The 11,849-nt window shown below is 39.9% G+C and overlaps 1 protein-coding gene across 1 annotated transcript in view; it reads left to right on the top strand.

The window, feature by feature from the left end:
- chst8 (carbohydrate (N-acetylgalactosamine 4-0) sulfotransferase 8) overlaps window positions 1-6,435 on the top strand; it is a 165,031-nt gene extending 158,596 nt beyond the window's left edge. The window contains exons 3-4 of the mRNA XM_023429637.2: window positions 728-765; window positions 2,215-6,435. Coding sequence (XP_023285405.2) covers window positions 728-765; window positions 2,215-3,366 — 1,190 coding nt within the window. The 3' untranslated portion in view covers window positions 3,367-6,435. The remainder of the gene's footprint in view (window positions 1-727; window positions 766-2,214) is intronic.
- The last annotated feature ends 5,414 nt before the right edge of the window (window positions 6,436-11,849 follow it).

The following is an 11,849-nucleotide window of genomic DNA, read 5'->3' on the forward strand; positions in this document are numbered from 1 at the left end:
CACCCCCACCCCTCACCATCAGCAGCCATGTAGCCCCTCTCAGAGCTGTCAGCCTGATTACATATCAGCTGGATTGGGGGGGACCTGAGGAAAGGAGATGTCCAGCTGGAGACAGACCACTAAACATGTCGTCTGTCCTGCTGCCGCACATCTGCCAATACACATACCACCTGTCTCCGAGGCTGCCACAAATCCAGTCATGTCTCTATCACTCTCCTGCTGTCTTCTAGAAATTCAACAAACTGCACCTTCCTCTTCGTCTGTCTTCCCTCTGCGGTGCATGCTACATCTTTGTCAAACTTTCACTGCTTGTCTTTGCTGGCTCTTTTTTTTTTTTTTCTTTCTTTCTTTTTTTTTCTTTCTCTCTGTCTCCCTCTCTCTCTCTCTCAAATTAAAACAAATAACTTGTTTTCCTCCCCTCCCTTTCTGGTCCCTTTCTTTCTTCCCCTATTTCATCCTCAATGCACAACTCATTTACCAACTTTTCATGCTTGTGGCAGCTCATTACACAGATAGAGCCACCAGTCTTCCCTCTGTGGACTAGCAGAGCAGTGGTGGTTTGCCGGGGATCAAACGTAGACGTGCTAAGCGATAGGAAGCATTAAATTATTGGAGCCCCTGATGCATCCAGAGGCACCTAACTCTCTTCCACAAGGACAAAAATACATGTTGTTTACTTACAGTAAGTGCTGATTTTCTTGTCTTCTTTCCTCTTCTCTCTCCCCAGGCGTGAAGCTTGGAAGCACTCCACGGCAGTCCAGAGAGGTACGTGTTTACTCCATTTCTCCCAAAACACAGATACACAGTTTGCTCCCACCTGTTATCTATTGCAAGAAAAAAAAAAGAAGAAGTGATTCTCGGCCTTGTACCTCTCAGCGTGTCTGATAGCATCTGTGTAGAGAGGCTGACCTCACACTGTGCATTCAGCCAGTCAGACTTTACTGAGTAAACTGTCTCAGTTGAAGCAGGCCTAGGTTCCCCAGGATGTGATCACACCTACATATTTCTTTTGTTCTGTTTTGTCTTATCATTGTTTTTTTCATTTACCAGATGATTTTTCTTTTTTTGCTAAAATCCATTATTCAAATAAATTGGTCTGTATTTATGAGCAAAAGTCATATGGATAACTTTTCTTACAGTAATAAGCCCATTAACTGGATAACATTAGCAGCTAACTATGATTATCTATCCCTTTGTACACACACAACTTTGTATTTTGAGGTCAGTTCCTGTATTTTCTGACAGTTATTTGCACAAAAACAAGTTTGAATAGAACTGTTCTCATGTCCCTGAGCAAAAAATGAAAGCTATGAGGTTTGAATAAACAATTACAGGGGTTGAAAATGGGTCCTAAATTACCATTACCAAAGGCATGCATGGGGGATTTGAATTGACACCAAGACAACCTATAAACTAGGTTTCTATGTCAGACACAGCAGCACTCACACTACAGCTCACCCCCACCCCCTGGCTGACCCCTGCTTGCTCTCATCTCTGCCGTGATCATCGGCGCTGATGAGAGTCTTACATCAGCACAAACCCTGAAGAGCGTGATGTCTGGTGTATAGGTTGCTGTCCCGTGCTCGCCTTGCTCATTAAACAGACAGGGAGGAACCATTCCCTCCTTTTTTTTTCCCCTGCAGATGTCCCTGCAGATGAAAGAATATTTGGCCATTTAAGTCAGGAGGGGGATGAGCCGAGATTCATGACAGTATCATCACCTTGTCTGTTGTAAAATTAAAATTATACATCCAGTCCATTGGCTTTATGGTGCCATTACAGCATTTAATTGAAATAAAATGTCAGAATGCATGATAGCCGTGGGCATCATTTGATGGTAATCAGGCAGTAGATGATCCTAATTTAGATTCCCCATTAAGTGTTTATAAGACATTTATTTGATATTACAGCTCAGTTTATTGATAGGTCATGGGTGGCATTGGGCAGTTTCTGACATTTGCATCTAACAAAGTTAGACTTTTGTTTAAGGTGTAGTGAAACAGCACCATCAAGTGGCCAATTTGAGTACTGACGACAACATGTGGGGTGACTGGGGCTGTTTTTGACAGTAAAACTGATTCACCACCTTATTAGATAAAAGGTATAACATGTTCTTGCACATATGTCCACATGATCAGATGGAAATGTAGTTTGTTTGGTCTTAACACATGTCTGCTGCTGTCTAATACAACCTGTGTTGTCATTGTTTTATAGACTCTCTCTACTCAGGACAGAGAGAGAGGCAAATCTGACAATTACGTGGACCACCAGGTAGCAGAGGGCATCTTGTCCAGCCCGATCCCTCCAATGCAGTTCCCACACTTTGAGAAGAGTAGACAGACAGCCACCCCTGGGTCTCGGGAGCAGGACATAGGCTCCCTTCATGTCTCCAAAAGACACCGCAAACTTCTGAAAACAAGTCCCCCGATCAGTCACACCAACAATAATGTTTCCTCATCCTCTTCTCCCGCTTCATCCTCTGTTTCCTTGTCCTCCTCCTCCGCCTCAGGCTCTTTCTCCCCTGAGAGCTGGAAAAAGCTTTCTGATATCCTGGAAGCCCGCCGGCAACTGATGAAGGAGATGTGTGCTAAGTACAAAAGCAGCATCTCCAGGACCATCACACGTCATCACGTGAAACACCTCTTTGTGGAGGACAAGTACAAGTTGTTGTACTGCCAGGTGCCCAAAGCGGGTTGTTCCAACTGGAAGAGGACCCTGATGGTGCTGGCGGGCCAGGCCTCCAACACTCAGAGCATTAAACATGACACAGTCCACTACGGCCACCATCTCAAGAAGCTTGACAGTTTTGACCGACAGGGAATCATGCACCGATTGGAAACCTACACCAAAGTCATGTTTGTCCGAGAACCCTTGGAGAGGATGGTGTCGGCTTACAGGGACAAGTTTGAGAATCCAAACAACTACTACCACTCACTGTTTGGGAAACCCATCATCTCCAAGTACAGGGTGAATCCGTCCTGGACAGCCCTGAAGACAGGCAGTGGGGTCACATTCAAGGAGTTTGTCCAGTACCTTCTCGATGTCCACCGGCCCGTAGGAATGGACATCCACTGGGAGCAGGCGAACCAGCTCTGTAACCCTTGTCTCATAGACTACGACTTCATAGGCAAGTTTGAGAACATGGAAGAAGAGTCCAACTTTCTCCTGCGATGGACTGGGGCACCGCCCAACCTCACGCTGCCTAGTTTTAAAGATAGGAACCCAACTGACAAGAGGACCTCTATGCAGCTCACACAAAAATACTTCTCACAGGTCAGTACGCTGGAGAGACAGCGAGTCTATGACTTCTACTACATGGACTATCTGATGTTTAACTACTCCAAGCCTTTTAAAGATTTATATTGACTGACTCCTTTCAAGACTCTTGAACCACAGTTACATTCCACTACGTCTACATCTCTACCATGATAGTAATCTTAACATAAAGTAGCTCACTCACCTGCTCACATGGATCTTTGCAGAGCTCAGAGAGACCAAACTTCCTCTGACTTTTGCAAAAGCTTTTTATGAATTCATTTCTACCAGATAATCTTCATTTTTAGACAACTATGAGATGAAAAGGTTCATGTGATGTCACATTAAATACTCTAAATTGTCCTGAAAAGGTATTTATTCACTATTAGCACATGGTGAGTTTAGAATTTTAAAGATATAAATGTTATATTTCTAATGAAAATATAAAGTTTATCGTTGTTCAACAGGCTTTAAATTATGCTTAACTGTGAGTCAAATAACATTTGCAAATGTGTTTTATGGTTTAATTCAACATAGGTTCCAATCACACTCCTAAATTCAGATGTAATTTCAGTATATAGTATGTTATGTAAGCCCTTACCATGTAGCCTCCCACAACATACCACAACACGTGGTATGGATACTCTAATATAGGTTCTTCAGTTGATTGACCCCAAATGAGGATCACCAACCCTAGTCAGCCTCAACCACCCTGCTGCACTTTTAAAAACTTTTTGTCCTTTTGTTCTTTATTTGAAATATTTGCATTTACTATTTGACTTACAGCAAGTAAGGCATCAGTATACCTCTATGTATTAAAGCATACTAATACAGATATTTCATGTAAATCAATTTACTAAACATAAAGTGTAACAAAACGAAACAATATAAATAGTAGAAATCTTAAAAATGTGTCAAGTGCTGCCCACTTGGAAGCTGTGTGCACTTATTGTAGCATTTTTGTAATTCTAACTCTGTTGGTTAGGTTTGTGCTTTAGTCTAACACATACACTGCTGTAGGTTCCCCCATCACTAGAGGTATTTACTTGAATCGTTGAATACAGAACATCCAGGTGTTCGCAGGGTACAAAGTTGTTGCTGCCAGTATCTCTTAATGCCTGTTAATGTTGCACACTTACTAATCATTCAGTTCCTGTTGTGAGGATTGACAACCAAATTGCAAAAAAAGAAAAATCAGGCAAAAAAAACCCACAATATAAAAGCTATTGGACGTTTCATCAGGGATGAGAGAAGGAAGAGAGTGTACTCAAATGTCTCCATGTATCATACCAAACACCCCCTGAACAGCTATCACTTACAGATCTCACACTGTCAGTAACTCCATACCCTCTGTATGTATCACATCTCTTCTACTCCACTATATAGGCTTTTTTTCTGACACTACTGTGTACAATTGTATAATGGGCATTCAGATGACTATATATTTTTCTATGTATTTCTAAAATATATATATTCAGTGCTTCTTAGTGAAGGTATGTTTAATTTCCTTTTTGATGTCATTGATTGTTCTTTCAATAATACCAGTGTAGAGTGTCGTGTAACTGAAGAGTTTCTTTCCAAAACAAAATATCCACCAGCTAAAAACCCAGAGTCTCAAGAAACTTAAGTTGAGTGACAAAATTAGCACTACCATTTAAAGTGCAGAAGATAACTAAGTCTGACTGATGAACAGAAACCACTGGGTGCTTTGGTGGTAGTGAATGATTTTTTTTTTTCAAATCAAAATGGATATATAACATTTTGGAAAATAGCTCTTTAATTACTTATCCCTGTTCTGTTTGGTCTCTCAATAGAATAGTAGACCTTGTACAGATGAGCTGCATTCCACCTAGTTACTCATCCTGGCTAATGACATCTTTACCCATAGCTACTCCACTATGTGCGTCTGTGTGTGTGTGTGTGTGTATGTGTGTATGTGCGATACTGAATAAGCTGTTTAGATGTTTTACAATCTTTCTTTCCGCATCTTCTGGAAGACAATGCTAAAACATACACTTTGCAGGTATAGTATCCTGTTTGTAATGTTGGTAGACTTGTGTATTCCCAACACGCTACCCAGCTTTTTTCTTTAGTAAAACTCGATGCAGGTCAAACCGCAGAATAGTGTGCGCTGGAAAATGCACCGAGACGTGACTGGCAATTCTTAGATACTGATCATTGAAACTCAAACACTGAACACTGTTAAATTAGGCATCTATTACAACCCTTAATGAGATTAAACTTGTCTAAGATCCCATTAAATATGATTTAATAAGAGGTAAAAAGAAACACAACCATTCAGCAGATTAATTACAGTATGTACTGTAAATCTTCAAGACCTCAGCCAAGGTTTCTCCACATGAGAGTTGAATTTAAATCTTCTTGGGTCACAGTTTAAGCTTTATGCACAGGGAGTGCAATGAAGAAATGATTAAATATGATGATTATGATGCCAAAATAACGAACAGAAATACCCTGAATCCACAGAATACTAGGTAAGATCTACACAAGGTAACACATCTAGCTACAATCAAAGTGGGTAACAGTATATTTTTTATAAGAACATGATGCAAAGATGAACTTGATCGATTGTGTTGCTGGTGGTATCCTATAAAGTAGCAGTCCCTATTCAGCGATACACTTTGCAGCTCACTGAAAATGTGTTTTATGTAACAAAATATTTCATATTATTTAAATCTATACACACTATACTCAACTTTTGAAGACTTTTAAGAATTTTGGTGGTATTACCCTTTCACAGTGATGGTAATTGTATGAACTTTTGTCAGTATAGTGTGTTGGCTTTTGCAATTCCAAAATCTAATCTTTGTTTAGGTTGTGGTCAGATTCTTTGTAGGTATAGCAAATATCTGCCCAGAACAGCTATTGCATTTTAATCAGTACGACTCTTGCAAATTCTCTGTCAGTCCCTGCACCCCCGGCTAATAAAGCTTTCTTGGAATGTGGGTGTATGGACAGATTTATCAAAAGCATAATTACAGTAACAAGTGAATGTATAACTGTTAAACGTTGGTGCAAAAGTGTATAAAACATGATCTTAAGCCCTTTGCCTTATTTTACACTGCCAATCAAATGGTGTATTTCAGGAAGACATTCTTCAGGTGGTTATTATTTCTGGCTGGTGAGTGTCTACTAATAAATTGTCTTTAGCATTTTCAACTTGTGTGCATTGTTTTTTTGTTTTTTGTTTTTCTTGCACTTGTGTCGTTTGTTTGTCTCAAGTCCGCTGTGGTTTCTGAACTTTGGAGAGAAGACTAATGAGCTCCAGGAGAATCAGCAGTGGAGGGCTTTGCTGTGAGTCATTGTTTGTCACTATACTGTAAGTGTATTTGTGCTTTTTTTCTTTTATTATTCATTATGCTTTTGAATTCACTAAAACAATAATACTAAATGTCTACAACGCTGGGCTGTATTTAGGAACAGAAGTGCTTTGAGCTAAAGGCTAATGTCAGGTATGATGTCACTATATTTGTTCAGCTTGTTAGCATGCTAACACAAAGTACAGCAGAGGCTCATGGGAATACACTGGGCCTCATGCATGTACTCTTAATCTATCATTTCTCCTTCTGTCTCTTTGTTTTCTCTGTAAGGTTTGCTCATACAAATGTCCCAGATCAGATTCACAGAACTCTGGATCTCACTAGACAAGTTTGTGAAACATCACTTGTTTCAGCTGAATGCATTTCACCTGTTTTCATAGATGAAAACGACAAACACCAGGTGAATGGCAGCGGCCACGATGGAGCTGAAATGTGACGCTCCTCTGTACATCAAGTGTAAGTCAAACATGTTAAAAGAAAAGTAAAGAGAAAAAGGGATCACCAAAGATTCATCCTCTGGGGACCATGAATGTACAAAGGACTTGTGGGTGCTGAGATATTTGAGTCAGGACCAAAATGGTGGACCAACTGACTGACATTACCATCCATAGAGCTGTAAGCATGGCTTAACACAAGAAGACTGATCCTGATCAACTAATGCACAACATGTGAGGAGACTACTGCAACGCAGTTCCTACACCTGTCCAGATTGTTTAACTAGCATTTAGTTTTATAAGAGCTTATTACTAAGCACAGACCTGATATGCATACATACAGTCTGCTTCTGTTAGCTGCTGAGTAGTTTCAGAGGATTTAATGTTGTAAAGGTTATACAAATATAAAGATACACAGTGCAGGTTTATTTACAGAAAGAGATAACTCTAAAGCGCCACAAAAAAAAAACATAAAACATAAAAATCAGAGCTGAAATGATGGGTCAGTGGCAGTGAACTGCATACTGTTCATTCAGTCTCAGCCACTGGTGAATGAGTTTGTATCAATAGATAGATACAAACACAAGATAAATAGATGATGAGCACAGTTCCTAATGTTGGCAAGTCCAGTATTCAGAGTTTGTTCCAGGCCTAGAAAGAAGCCTGGTGTCTGTTCTGCTCTCAAAGAAAAAAAATCCTCTATCTTATGGTCTTACACTGTCGTGTGTCACCAGTCTTCTGAAACCAGAAACATTTTTGGTGCACCAGGCTCTTTCAGTCTGTTTCACCGACTTCTACTTCATGTAGCAGCTTCCATCATTTCCCAGTATAGCTTTTGAAAAAACCCTGAGAATAACTTCTTTCATCCAGTTATTGTTAACATGAGGGAGGAGAGAGAAGCAACAATCGTAACACAGTTTTCAAATTTTTTCAGTTTTGTTTATGTCAAGTCCTACAGTCACAACAAACATAAGTGTTGGCCATTGCTCAACACAAATCTAGCAGCTGTGCAACGATGCAGTCGACTGAGGGTACTGTTGTTACTGGCTGCTCAGTGAGGGATTCTTCAGCGTATGATCACTTACAGCTCTAAAAAGACAGTTTAAAGTTCTTGGCAGGAATTTCCTTTTACTTTATTAGTTTACTTTGACTGGGCAGAGATCAATTCAAACTTAACTTTTACAAAAAGAAAATGTCACTAACCACGCATTTGTAGCTACATTCCAAAATTCCACCTGTTCTACCTGGTAGAAAGACTCCAGTTACACGCTCACAACAATAAGAGTTGATATGTGCACTAGAGAAATCTCTGTTCAATGTCAGTATCACATATAGAGACAAAAGAGTGCCAGGTATTTCCCTCAATCTCATATGATTCAGGTTGGTTTGCCAGATGTTCGACTTCCAACCAAAACAATTAGCTTAAATTGGCTGAGGAGTACACAGAGCTGCAGACTGAGCGGTTGATTTTCACTAGGATCAGCAGTACAAGCAACATTACAGGGAGATATCGAATAGTAAAACCTGAAGTAAAGCTTAATGGAGTTTATTTACTTTGATTATCTGTTAAATACATTAAACTACAACACAAGCAATATATGTTCGACCAGCTGGGATCTCCATGAAGAGAACCATGTCTGCATAACGATGGACAATTTTACGTGCTTATAAGGCTGTAAGTTAAGCTGAAGTAGTTAAATAAAAATATGTCATTCATATCAGTTCATGCATCATCTAATTTCATTATGACATATTGGCCTGGCCTACAGGAAAGAACAGATTATGTTTAATCTATTTAATATTGTGTAAGTCATAATACAGAATGATTTATTGCTTGTGTTTGTTGAATAATACAGAAGATAAGGAAATAATCGCATATTAAACCACAATCGCAATTAGATTATTTTCCCAAATCATTCAGACCTACTTCACTGCATCTCCTTTAAGCAGCTTTTTTATAAATTTTGCTTTTTCTACATAGACAACTCTAGAAGAATTGTTAAGTTCAGCATCAAACATCATTCTTTTACTCACCAGGAGCTGTCTCCAGCCGTGGAAAGCAACCCTGTTGTTTTGTTTCTATTGTTTTCCTTCAACTGAGGTTAGCATGATAACCAGCTAGAATACCAGAATACTGAGTCACTGTAGTGTCCAGCTCTCTGCAAGACAGGTAAGTAAACTGCTGTTAATGCTAACGCTGATGAAGTAGCAATAGCAAAACTTACAAATAGCTTCTCTAGGAAACAAGTATTAACCTCAGAGGTATTTGATAAACATTTTTAGAACCAATGAAGCACAAGTCAGCAGAGTCAAGCAGGGCTACTCATCAGATTCAACACTTTGCAGTTGCAGTATCTTTAAGCACTACAGATATTACTTCAGAAAATACATGTAACCCTGGTATGTGTAAACACAAGACAAGCAAGAGCACTGTAAAATAAATTATATTTATGTTAATAAATTACCATTTCACCTTTCACTACTTTAACCAGTGCTTCTACACTTTTTCACTTTTACACCAAAAACACAAATTTACAGTCAGATTATAATTACTGAAGGTAAGTATCTTCACATCACTTCACAGTTCCACACATTTGGAAATAACTGTCAATGCACAGTTTCATGTCTAGAAGTAAAACTTTTCATCTTGAGATCTAACTGCTTTTCAATTTGGTGTTTTTGTTCTCCCATCATATACAGTCATGTAGTGCCTGTTCAGAATGAAAGGATTAGCTTCTGATTTCCATTCTGTGATTAGATCAGAGCAGGTACCGTATGGTGCCTGAATATATGCAGTAATTTGCATGATTGTCACACACACTACCTAGAATCAAAAAGGGGGAAAATCTGTCACAGCAGCATTTTTGTCATACGAGCATTTTGCCTTCCAAAATGACATTGTTTTAACAAAAACAAATAGCAGCCTTACTTCTTTCTTTTGTTGTTCTGCCGGTGTGTGCGTGTGTGTGTGTGTGTGTGTGTGTGTGTGTGCGTGTGCGTGAACAGATTATGTGTATGCTTGTGTGGCAGATGAATATTGCAGCACAAATTGATCACTCTGTAGAGTTAGATATTTGATTAAACGCTCAAGGCTGATTTCCGCAACAGCTCTTGTATAAGTCATGAGAGCACTTTGGGGGAAGTTAAAACTGTGGAGAAAACAAAAGCCATCCATTTACCTCATTAGTGTGCGTGGAAAATCTTGACATGCTTTGAAGAGAACGTGCTTGTGTAGCTAAATCAGCTTAAGGGCTCAAAGCAGACATACAAGGGAGGCAACCAAACATCCTCCCAAAGTGATAAACAACCTCGCCTTGGTTGGGAGGACTGTAAAAAGAGACTTTGCTCCATTTTCAAGTATTATTATTATAAGTTCCTCAGTTAATCTTCATGTTTGCCTTCAAGCTAGCATTAACATGGCTGATGACAGGTTTCTGCTGATGCTCTGACGACAGAGCTCTGTCACACAAACATTCAAAGGCGCGCACGCACGTGTAGTACGACGACTCTCACACTTAGCTGCTTACACACACTTACAAGGTGTACAATGGCAACAACTGCATCAGTGCCTTTGCAAATTATCCCCATTTATTAGCAGAACAACACCAATCCGAGGGCTTGACTCCTCAGTTCAATGGACCGACACTTGAGAGGCAGAAAATATTTCCTCAAACGTCAAATACAAAACTTCTCTGATTCCCACGCATGCCAGGTTAATTCTCCCCCTTTCACATGAAATCCTTGTTTGTTTTGGCAATGCATCGCAGCACGCTGCAGACACGTCTTCTCAGTGCTATAAACCTCATTAAAATGATTTGCCCGAGCTCTGTTATTAATCAAGCAAAGCGAAATGACAAGTGGGAAATAATTTTTACGGAGGAAATCTCAAAACTCGAGTCCTGTTGAGGACATGTGCTTGCTGAACATCTCATCTGGTTAACTAGCCTGGCTATTTTATCAACACGTTGCTCCTTCTGGAAACAAGCACTTGTGTATCATTTGGCAGGATGGAGCCAGTGATAATATCATGAGACTGGCTTCAGAGGAATAAAATCACAATCTGTCATTATTTCGGATTTCCCCGTGTGCTCCAGCAGGACATTTCAATGTCAGTGAATCACTTGCATTTATACATTGTTTGTATTTAAAAGGACACACTGGGGTTCACGCGGTTTTTATTGTTTTATTCTCTTTAACTCAACCCAGGGGAGAATGTAGCAGCTTGACTATTCTCTCTCCTAGATATCAAGTCTCATCTCAGATCGGTGTCTCTGAGGCAAACCTCCAAACAAAATGCAGTTATGTTATTACTGTATACTGAAAGAGCTGGGAAGCCCTGCTGTGTATTACCTCTTGCATCCAGAGACATATTGTACATAACCACTTGATGGCAGTACTGCATCTGAAATATTACAAGCCCCAACATCGCTTTTGCTTTTGATGCCCCCTGAGTACTTTCATGCACGTGGAGGTATGTGTAGTGTCGTAATGTGCACTTTGGTACCCAATTTGCAGCCACCACCTGTCATGCTTCTGTTTTGAGACTAAAACGCCCATGAAAGCCGCTGCAAGTCTTCTAATTAAGCTATACGCTGGCATTGACATGAATTATGCAGCAGCTTTAATGAACTCAAATCAATAAACACAGGATCTATAATGAAGCCAGTCACACAAGCTGCTGTGGGAACAGTGGTTCTTTAACCTTGGGGTTATATCGCTACCGGGCTGACACAATGGCTGAAACATTTGGGTTGATAAAATAATTCTCTCTTCGCTCTGCTTTGTCATATCTTTATACCATCATAACCACCACCCCCCA

The sequence above is a fragment of the Seriola lalandi genome, unplaced genomic scaffold (assembly GCF_002814215.2).
Source record: "Seriola lalandi dorsalis isolate HSWRI2012SDOR001 ecotype SW California unplaced genomic scaffold, Sedor1 jcf7180002054898, whole genome shotgun sequence".
NCBI classification, from domain to species: Eukaryota; Metazoa; Chordata; class Actinopteri; order Carangiformes; family Carangidae; genus Seriola; species Seriola lalandi.